At 51.8% G+C, this 10,422-nt stretch overlaps 1 protein-coding gene across 2 annotated transcripts; it reads left to right on the forward strand.

Annotated features, from left to right (window-relative positions):
• Positions 1 to 242: 242 nt before the first annotated feature.
• LOC102423479 (ubiquitin-conjugating enzyme E2 Q2-like) lies at positions 243 to 9,612 on the forward strand. 2 transcript variants are annotated; one of them, XM_014450828.2, is made up of 4 exons: positions 243 to 407; positions 4,305 to 4,409; positions 6,717 to 6,773; positions 9,232 to 9,557. In XM_014450828.2, exons 1-4 carry the CDS (start codon positions 258 to 260, stop codon positions 9,388 to 9,390), a joined length of 471 nt encoding a protein of 156 aa, XP_014306314.1. In that variant the 5' UTR covers positions 243 to 257; the 3' UTR covers positions 9,391 to 9,557. The 2 variants fall into 2 exon arrangements, with proteins under 2 accessions (XP_014306314.1, XP_023604997.1); XM_023749229.1 differs by lacking the exon at positions 6,717 to 6,773 and having other exon boundaries at positions 9,232 to 9,612.
• The last annotated feature ends 810 nt before the right edge of the window (positions 9,613 to 10,422 follow it).

Below are 10,422 nucleotides of genomic sequence, written 5' to 3' on the forward strand. Positions count from 1 at the left end.
TTTAAAATATTGCTTTTTTTCCATAAAAATATATATTTAATTGATTGATTTCAGAGGGGAAGGAAAAGGGGGAGAGAGTTAAAAACAATGATGGGAGAATCCCTGATTGGGTGCCTCCTGCATGGCCCCCCCCCCCCCCCCCCCCCACCACCGGGGACTGAGCCCGAAAGCCCGGCTTGTGCCCTGACTGGGCTTCCCCGGGTATATTTCGCTGAAATCTGTGGTCACCTGACCATTGAGTGGTCTGGCGGAGTTGCATGTCCAGGTCGGTCTGTTATGTGTGTAACTGGGTGTCTCTGTTACAGGAGTCGTACCCGGCTTCTTCCCCAATATGGTTCGTGGACTCTGATGACCCAAACCTGACCTCAGTTCTGGAACGTCTAGAAGATTCTAAGAACAACAGTTCGGTAAGAAAATAAGCCCTGCTCCTTTCTCTTTTTCTTCGTGAACATTAGGGAACTGCTTTTTCTGTCGAGTCTATAACTGCAGTAAATCCAGAGGGATACAAATGAAAAGTGTTTTACGTAGAGAGAAATGCAACTTTCCATTTCACAAAGAAATTAAAACCTATTTTCCTTTTTTATAAAACTGATGAGTAACATTTGTGAGAGAACTAGTAAAAGTTAAGGGGAACATAAAAATCTCCGGTAGTTTCTCTGCCTGCTATAACCATTGTTGACATGGTGTGTTTTTTTTCCTTTCAGTTTTTCTCCCTCGTAGTAAAATACATATACTCATACATATGTTTAAATAGTGGAGGTCATATTCTACATAGTTTATATCATTTTTTAAAGTTAATATTATTACTCTATTTTCCCATGATGTTATAAAGTCCTTATAGAAAATATCAGTCATTCTTTACAGGTGACATGATTATTTACCTGAAAAAAATCCAAAGGAACCAACTGAGAAGACAGTTTTGAGGTGACTGGTTAAAAGTGCTGTTATATGAAAATCAGTGGTTCCCCCAAATATCAGCTTTAATCACTTAGAAAAGTATTTTGTTGACGATTACAATTAAATTATAAAAAAAATGAACTACCTAGGAATAAACTTAGATGTATCAAGAAAACTATAATAATTTGCTGAGTGGAATGAAAGACAGTATGTTCCCAGATGGGCAGACTTCATATTATAAACATGTTAATTATCTCCATAGCTTCATGTTAATTTATAAATTGAATACAACTCCAGTAAAAAAAATCAAACAGGCTTATTTTTGGAATTTGACAAAATGAATCTAAAGTCTGTTTTGAAGAGTAAAAATAATAATGAAGTTGAAGAAAAAGTAATGAAATGAGACTTGCTCAGCTCGGTTTTACATAAAATACTGTGTACTGACACTGGGCTGGATGGATAAAGGCAGTGGGAATTTAGAAAGAGTCAGGTCATTGAGAATTTAGAATAAGTGAAACTGAGTTAAAGCGCTCAAATCGGAAAGGATCGATTATTCTATTAATAGTATTGGGAGAAATGACCATTTTGGGGAAGTTAAAGTCCTAGATTATTGTCAAAATAGGTTACTTTTGCTTTAAACATGCTTATTCCTAAAATTAAGAACATAAGAACGTCAGTTTGAAAAGGATTTTGGAAGTGAAGTCTGGTCTGGAGAGGCCTGAGGGTGGAGGTAAAAGGCTAAAGCAGGAGGCCGAGTCCGTACCTGCCGCAGGGGCCACTGGACAGGCAGGGGCCACGGGACGGGCAGGGGCCACAGGATGGGCAGGGGCCACGGGACGGGCAGGGGCCACTGGACGGGCAGGGGCTGCAGGACGGGCAGGGGCCACTGGACGGGCAGGGGCCTCAGGATGGGCAGGGGCCTCAGGACGGGCAGGGGCCGCAGGACGGGCAGGGGCCACCGGATGGGCAGGGGCCACTGGACGGGCAGGGGCCACCGGACGGGCAGGGGCCACCGGACGGGGCAGGGGGCCTCAGGACGGGGCAGGGGGCCACCGGGACGGGCAGGGGGCCCCCGGACGGGCAGGGGCCTCAGGACGGGCAGGGGCCCCCCGGACGGGCAGGGGACCCCCCGGATGGGCAAGGGCCTCAGGATGGGCAGGGGCAGCTCCTGCGGCCGCCTTTTCTAGACCTGAGGGTGTGTGTGTTGTGACAGAGAAATGATGGGTTATGTTTCCGTGTCTAAGAGATCCCATCAAAAATGCTCATATAATGAAGTGACACAGGGTATAAAACGGGGTCTGCTTTTATGAAGAAGTGGATGTATTCTGGTCACCGCAGAACCCAGTCTATCGACAGAGTAAGCTGTCTTTCCGCACCTTCCGTTCACCTCGTGCATGACAGCCTGGGTCTGCTTCTCGTTGCGTTAACATTCTGCCCTTTAGTCGCTGAATCAGGGCTCCTTTTCCATTTCTGCACTTGACCCGACTGCAGCATCAGACGTCGGTGGGAGTGGCCACAAGGAAGACCTGGTTAGATGAACGCCTGCGTGTGGTTTTACGCCAGAATGTTATGTTGTAGTTACAAGCCTGCAGCCCGTCTTCTCGCAAGGGCACAGACAACTTTCCGAGCCGTTCTGCGTGAAGAAGCCAGGCCTACGATGCTGTCTGTAGCCTGGCCTGGCCGCTGTTGTGTGAGAAATGCGGCTCTCTGCTGGTTTATACACTTTCCCTGGGTGGACACGGGAAGCTGTTAGTCGTAGGACACAGAAAAGTGTGTGGTTTTTTAATTAACTGGTTTCTGTGTGAGGCTCCGTAGTAAGTGATGAGTGCAGGACACAGGCAGGTCTGTCCGCGGGGAACTGTCGTCTCTGAGGACTTCCGCCAGGGCCCTGCCTCCCGGGCTAGTCCCTGTTTCTCTGCCGTGTCTCCTCGGTCCGCCTCTTCCTCCTCGTGTTGTGCCTTCGCTGGGCAGTCTCTTACTCCTTCAGCCATGCCTCCGTGCACCTGTATCTGCAGCTAAACGACTTCCCGAGCTTCCAGCCCACCCACGTCTGTATCTATAGACCCAGGGCCCGCACTTGGTGCCCCTCCTTGTTCAACGTCACATCTAAATGGAGACGCACCTGCCTCCTGGCGGTCCACTGCCTGGCAGGCTCCACCCAGGGATTCTGCCTGTGATGTGCGTGGGGGGAGATGAACCGATGAAGCTCATCACTGCTGCCTGACGGGGCCTGGGAACCGGCTTAGAGTCAGTGTGAGCCCAGTGTTCCCGCCCCAGCTCTCGAGGAAGTCTCTCAGGCTGTCCATCTACCGTCTAAAACTTCCCAAGTTTATCCCCAAGGCCTTAGCTTTCCCCATCCCTCGGCCGCTTTTGGGGGAGCATAAAGTTGAATTTCCTGCAACATCTACCCCCTTTTTTCTTGCTGGGTAAGACTCCACCACAGGCTGCCAGCCCCCCTTACTCCGTGGCTCTCAGACCCCACCCCGTCGTCACGGTCACGAGCACCCACAGATGGACTGGGTGGTGCACATCCACGGGGTCTGCCTTCCACGCCTGGGGGCTTCTAATCCCGATGTCCAGCTCAGCGTGTCTCACTCTTGCTCCATGGTCCACGTGCTTTGTGTCACCCTGTCTGGTCCTTCAGAAACCTGCTTCCTCCTCTCCTCTCTCTTCTGGGTCAGACGCACCCAGGAGCGCCTCCGGACCGAGTGAAGGGGTTGCCCGTCTTGTCCTGGTCATGTCTGCGGGGCATCGACCCTTAAACTGTCGCTGCTAAACGTGCGGACATGGAGGTGTGTGCACAGCGCTCTCCTGCCTGCGGGGATGTGCTCACCAACGGTGCGGTGTACACGGAGACCTGAGGCGTGTTGTTGTAGTTTTAGACACTCGAGTGCTGAGAGTTTCCGCAGAAGATTCCACTTCACCGTCACCAGTGAGAGGTTGATTTTCTTATTTCACAAACGGGAGGCTCAAGCCAAGGCCATTCGACGCCGTGTCCCCTGTCACCAGGGCCCAGGACTGTCGTGACCACACGTGCCTCTGCCTGTAAATGATTGTGACCGGGGAAGGCACAGCTCGGACCCTGTGCAGCCACCGCCTTGTTTTGTGGCCTGAATCACGATGAATGTGCCCGTCTGAAGTGACAGGTTCTCAGACAAGTGAGCAGCTGAAAGTGGACCATGCCGGCAGCCCTTCCTCTCCGCTGGCCGCCTGCTGCTGGGCCACTGTGGGGCGGCCTGCAGCCCGCGGGACTCCGACCCTGGCCCCGCAGCACCCTCCACGCCATTCTCTCGGGGCTGCAAGTGGCAGTCTAACTTCTTTCGCTCCCTGCTGGGGGGTTCCAGTTGTCGCATTGCTGTGTCTTCAGGGCCCTCTAACCCACGCTTCTTCACTGACCTGTTTTGTAGCTTCGTCAGCAGCTGAAGTGGTTGATCTGTGAGCTCTGCCGATTGCACGACCTTCCCAAGCACCTGGATGTGGAGCTGCTGGACCAGCCGCTGCCCACGGGCCAGGTACGTAAGCTCCTCCCATCTCCTCCCATCCTCCCATCCCATCGCCAGCGGAATCACGGCCTCAGGCGGAAGGAACAGGACGCTTCCCTCACTGACTGCGGCTTGTTAGGAGGTCGTTTCTGCTGTTGGATGCTTTGTCTGCTTTGCTGGAGGCACCACACTTCTCCCTTTTGGGAGCTGCTGCCATTCCCTGTGACAGACAGACCGGCCCTGCCCGCACTCACCTTCGTGGTTAGGGTCCCGGTTCCATCCCTGCTCTTGCATCCTTCGCCTGCAAGGCCGTCCGGCAGGCACCCCCAGATGGCGTCTTCTCCACGCAGTGTCCTAGGAGCCATTAGGATGTGGGAATGTCTTTCCTGTACTGAGAATTCTCGTGTTCTCTCCCGAGTCTGAGAGCCCCTCGCCCTGGAGCCTGTGGTTCTGCCCCGTCTCGGGCGGCTCTCTGAGCTGGCGGTACAGCTGCCATCTTGAGCTGCTCTGTCTGCTCTGCCCGCTGGTCTGTTGTTCGCTGACCTGGGGCCACCTCTCCGGGCTCACCGTTCACTTTTTGCCCGAGTGCACCCTCAGGTACAACCCCGGGAAGGACGGAAGGCCGGCACACTTCCGAGTTCTCCCTTCGCAGAGGTGGCCGCACATCGGTTCCGCTCTCGGTTCTGCTGCTCATGAGCTGCATGACTTACCGGTCACTGTGGCAGCAGCTTCCCTCCCAAAATGGGGGGTGGAGGTGGTGCCTGTGTTTGGGGGCTCCGAAGGTGACACGGTGCGGGGGGTGTGCAGGAAATGCCCAGTCAGTGAAGCTCTTAGTCGGCCCTCAGGCTTGGCTGGCGGTTTGGCTGAGTGTGGAGTTCCGGGTGGGACAGAACTGGCCTCGGGTGTGGGCTGCGCGGCCGGGCGGTGCTGGGAGCCCGACGCCCTCGGCGCCTCACCCGTCTCCGCGGGGAGCTCGAGGCCTGTCTCTTCCGAGGCGTCAGCCGCGGGCTGTTAGATCTTCTCACTGTCCCTGCGCTCAGCACGGACGGGCCTGTTCAAGTCGGACTCTTGTGTCTTCTCCGTGGGTGAATGTGTGTATTTTCCTCTGTGGTTCCTCTCCTTCCATTTTCTTTCTTTGTTCGTTTGGAAATGCCTGCTCGTGGGATTGTAGACCTCTTTGCTTGAGTCTTTGTAGCTTGGATACTATGTCTCTATTCTCTCTCTTTGTCTTTTCATTTTAAATTCTAGAAAATTTTCTTATCTTTCAACGTTTAGAAACGTTATGAGGTCAGCCATCATGTCAAGTGTTGTTTTGGGTGTTCGCTGCTGCTGAGCCAGCTACCCCGGGACCCGATGGCCTAAAACTATTGACTCCTTCCTTGCAGTGGGTGGGGTGGCCTCGCTGGACAGAGCTGCTGCTGGCCTGGCTGTGCAGTCTGACCGGGCTGGGCGGGGCCCTGTGGACACACTGCCCGGGGGTGTCCCGCAGGGCTCAGGAAGGTCATAGAATTCTTGGTGTCGGCTCCCAAGAGCACAGAAGTGGGAGCTGCCAGGCCTCTTAGAGGATTACGTTGGGAACCGGCCCCGCCTCTTGTCCACCACGTTAGTGGTTCAAGTCAGAGCCCAGTGGATTGTGGGAGGGGTGAGGGCCGGGACTGGGGCTCCCGGGGTCCTCTCCAAAGGGGACCGGTACATCTAAGATGATGATTCCCACTCACAGCGTTCGTTCTGTTCCTGGGCTTTCCCCGTAGTTTCTGTGCAGGCGTCTTTGACTCTAGTCCTCGCCTCTCTAGCACCTCAGTTGTCTCTTTAAACTTACGGTTGAAAATAGTTTTTTTCCATCTTGTTCTTTTTGCAGACTTTTCTCAAGTATCCATCTAGTCTATGCTGCTCATTCCTATGTAGTTTTGCCCTTCCTCTTTTCTCATTCATGTTTTAGAGAGATACTGAGGGTTGATTGGGAGTGTTTGCTGTTGACAACCTGTAGGAGGAATTTAAGCTAATTCATGGTTTAGGATAATTATTTAAATGAAGGAAGCCATTTAAGTGTAAATTTTTTTTAAATTTTTAGTTAGAATGTCTGTAACTTCTTTAGAGCTGCTTTATATTTGATTAATTGCCTGTGTTATTCCTAATGCACCTGTTACCTTGAATTGTTCAAAAATGTTTCTTTTAAAAAGCTGTTAAGTGTTTGTCATCAGAGCTGGATTTAGTAGATGTTTCACTGTGATGAGCTCCCTGTGGGGTCAGTGCCGGAGAGTGGCCGCCGGGCCCTGACGCCTCCCGGATGCCCAGTGTGTGGCCCGCGTGGCCTGGCACGTTCTTCTTTCCTTGCAGAATGGGACCACGGAGGAAGTGACGTCGGAAGAGGAGGACGAGGAGGAGATGGCGGAGGTGGGTGTCTCCGTTAGGGGACGTTTCAGCAATTTCTCTAGTCCAGGGGTCCTCAGACTTTTTAAACGGGGCCAGTTCACTGTCCCTCAGACCATTGGAGGGCCGGACTATAGTTTAAAAAAAAACTATGAACAAATTCCTATGCACACTGCACATACCTTATTTTGAAGTAAAAAAACAAAACGGGAACAAATACAATATTTATATTTGCATGTGGCCCGCGGGCCGTAGTTTGAGGACCCCTGCTCTAGTCTCTTTATGGACCAGTGTTGGTGTGGGATAATGAAAAGCACATTGTTCTTGGAATTGAATGTAATTGATGGCTTTAGTTGAATATAAAATCTGGCTTAACCTCTAATGTATGCTTTTGAATAAATTGCTTCTCTTATGTCTCAGATCTGATTTTCTGGAAAATAAGGACTCTTAACATTTAGCACTGAAATTATGTTTACATTGAGTAGTAATCACTACTTAACCTGTAGTTGTTTTAAATGTTTTTATTGATTTTTAGAGAGAGAGGAAGGGAGAGGAATAGAGAGATAGAAACATAGATGAGAGAGAGACATTGGTCAACTGCCTCCTGCACGGAGATCGAGCCCACAACCCGGGCAAGTGCCCTGGCTGGTAATCGAACCCCGACCTCCTGGTTCATAGGTCGAAGCTCAACCACTGAGCCACACTGGCGGGGCTGTCATTGGTTATTTTTGAGAACGGCTAAGTTTCAGAAGTTCTGTGTTTGAATAAAGAATTAGAGAGCATTTCAGGGACTACTCATTAGAGATAATAAAACTACCTCATGTTGAAAAACCATCTGGGAATTTTGTAGAGCAGATTCCCAGGCCTTGAGCGGAGGCTGGTGTAGTTGCCCGTCACCGATGTGATATCAGCCGTGTCCAGCTCTGAAGCTTTGCGTTTAAATTCAAACTCCGAGTGAAGCTCTGCGTGTCTACACTGATCGGATAAAAAGGTCTTTGGTTTCGTGGTCTTGGTTTTAAAACCTGTTTTGGTGTTGCATCTTAGAGTTAATTGAATTATTACCTTATATTCTTGATTTAGAAAACTTTAAATCTAAAATAGACTGCTGCCCTGGCTGGTTTGGCTCAGTGGATAGAGCGCTGGCCTGTGGACTGAAGGGTCCCAGGTTCGATTCCGGTCAAGGGCATGTACCTTGGTTGCGGGCACATCCCGAGCAGGGGGTGTGCAGGAGGCGGCTGATCGATGTTTCTCTCTCATCGATGTTTCTGACTCTCTCTCCCTCTCCCTTCCTCTCTGTAAAAAATCAATAAAATATATTTTTAAAAAAATAAAATAGACGGCTTAGAGTGCCTGAGACTGAAGACCTAGTTGTGGGTTTGTTTTGTTTTGTGAGTCTGAGAGAAGATCATTCTTAACCTTGTCTAATTGGAATGAGACTTTTGTGATAGTTTGTCCTTAGTGTTTCATGCAGGTTAACTGGGTGGAACAGTCACCCCCTGGGCCCTGTGCGGTGAGGCAGACATTGCCCTCAAAGAGCTTGTGTGCCTTCCTCTTCCCTCACAAGGTGACGTAGAGAAGGGACAGCACATCTAGGGAACCTGGCAAGGGGGGAACCGGCCGTGGAGGGTCAGGTCAGGGTGGAGGAGGAGAAGGTATCCAGGCCATTGAGAGAAGGTGTTTAAAGGGCCCGAACTGCCCCAGGCCTGGGCGTGCGTGGGGGCGCTGGATGCTGTCCTCTGGGGGAGAAAGACGGACTGATGCTGATGCGTGGAGTCAGGAAAAGGCCAGGTGATTGGCTAGAAAGGGCAGGTGGCCAAAAGCCTTGACTTAGTCAAACTGTTTCTGTTTGGAGCGATTGTTGATAGGAAGGCTTCACATGGAGAGCAGTGGGCTGGATGGTGCTGATGGTGAGTTTGTTCTGTGCTGTGGGCACTCAGTGGAGAAGACGTGTGGCTGGGACTGTGGCCGAGGCTGAAGGTGGAGGAGACTCAGCTCATCTGACGACCGACCGGTGTTGGGAGGAGCTCAGGGGGGAGGGGCCAGCCCAGGAAGGGCTCCGTGAGGCCTGTGCACGGACAGGGCTGCATGAGAAGGGACTCGGTCAGGTGAGGATGGGCGTGGTCACTCTCCTGGTGTAGGTCACAGTGAGCGAGTCTGTTGGAAAATGGAGATAGTGGAGCTACCAGAACCAAGTACGAACAGGATTCTGGAGGCCTGGATGCTCAACTATTCAAATCTCTTCCTTCATAGGAGGTTGGAAAGGTGGCTTATTTGATAATAGCTATTAAATATGCTTTACTCAGATTCTAGTTTTATAACAAAATACAAGCTATGGACAGGGAACCTCTTAATGGAATGTGAAGGCTTTTATACCCCTTCCCGTAGAATACATGGGTTCTCTCTCTTCTGCTCCCTCTCGAGTCAGGAATAGTGAGACTTTGGCATAAGCTTGACCACACTCATACGTCTCTAACGTCTGTAGGACATAGAAGACCTGGATCACTACGAGATGAAGGAGGAGGAGCCTGTCAGCGGGAAGAAGTCAGAAGATGAAGGAATCGAAAAGGAAAACCTGGCCATATTAGAGAAAATCAGGAAGACTCAAAGGCAAGACCATCTAAATGTATGTGTAAAACCCTAGAACCCGGGCTTACGCGGCTAAGTAACGTCGTTGTAGGTGATAGCGTTCATTCAGGCGCCGCCCCAGCTCCCTCTCCAGCCGCCGTGTGGCTCAGGCACGGGTCTTGTTGCTGTCGTGTTGTTACTGGTTGATTGACCTTCAGCTGCTGATAGCCACTCTCACCCTGTCACCTGCCTTTCCCTCTGCCCTCTTCCTACGGGCTCTGTGTTTTAATTCCGTCCCTAACGGTGCAGCTCCGTCCTCCAGGCAGCGCTGGCCTGGCTGGACCAAACGCATTGTTACGTTTGCTGTCACGTCTCTGATGGTGTGACATGAGCACTCTGGTGGCAGGCACACCCCATGGCTTCCGTTTCCTCGACTACAATTCATGTGGGCGCTAGGGACCTTCTGGGTGATTGCTCTGAGGGAGAAATGCGAGTCCTGTCCACAAAAGACCCAGGCAGAGCAGGAAAACATCGAGTGAGCGTCAGGTTTCTGTTTGAACACCTCCTCCCTCCTGCCTTGAATTGGAGCTACTTCTTAGCCCAGGGACCTGAGGGCCCCTGTGCTGTCTGGGGCAGTGCCTCGGACATGATGAGGTGGATTAACATGCGAGGAGACGCCAGCTGGTGTGAACGGGTGGATCGCTCGCCCTCCTTCAGCCTTACCTACTGTGTCAGTTCAATCGGCAAATCTTTTTTAGAGCAATGAGAGTAAGCCATCCTATGCCCTAACGAGGGATGCGTGTCATCGTACATAGAGCGTGCCACACCGATGGCCTGGGGGTCACGTGGGTGGTGGGAGGTCAAGTGGGCTGTGGGAGGTCACATGGGCTGTGGGAGGGTCACGTGGGCTGTGGGAGGTCACATGGGCTGTGGGAGGGTCGCGTGGGCGGTGGGAGGTCGCATGGGCCGTGGGAGGTCGCGTGGGCGGTGGGAGGTCGCGTGGGCGGTGGGAGGTCATGTGGGCTGAGGGAGGTCACGTGGGCGGTGGGAGGTCTTACAGGGATCGTACTTGCCAACTCTTCTCTTGACATTGTTCTTCACGACACCT

Source organism: Myotis lucifugus, unplaced genomic scaffold (assembly GCF_000147115.1).
Source record: "Myotis lucifugus unplaced genomic scaffold, Myoluc2.0 scaffold_4098, whole genome shotgun sequence".
Classification (NCBI taxonomy): Eukaryota; Metazoa; Chordata; class Mammalia; order Chiroptera; family Vespertilionidae; genus Myotis; species Myotis lucifugus.

Bases quoted from the DNA above. Each gene is read 5' to 3' on its own strand.
- LOC102423479 (XM_014450828.2), top strand. From the start codon at position 258: ATGTCCAGGTCGGTCTGTTATGTGTGTAACTGGGTGTCTCTGTTACAG. The intron at 408-4,304 runs GTAAGAAAATAA...CCTGTTTTGTAG, and splicing joins ATTCTAAGAACAACAGTTCG to CTTCGTCAGCAGCTGAAGTG. The intron at 4,410-6,716 runs GTACGTAAGCTC...CTTTCCTTGCAG, and splicing joins AGCCGCTGCCCACGGGCCAG to AATGGGACCACGGAGGAAGT.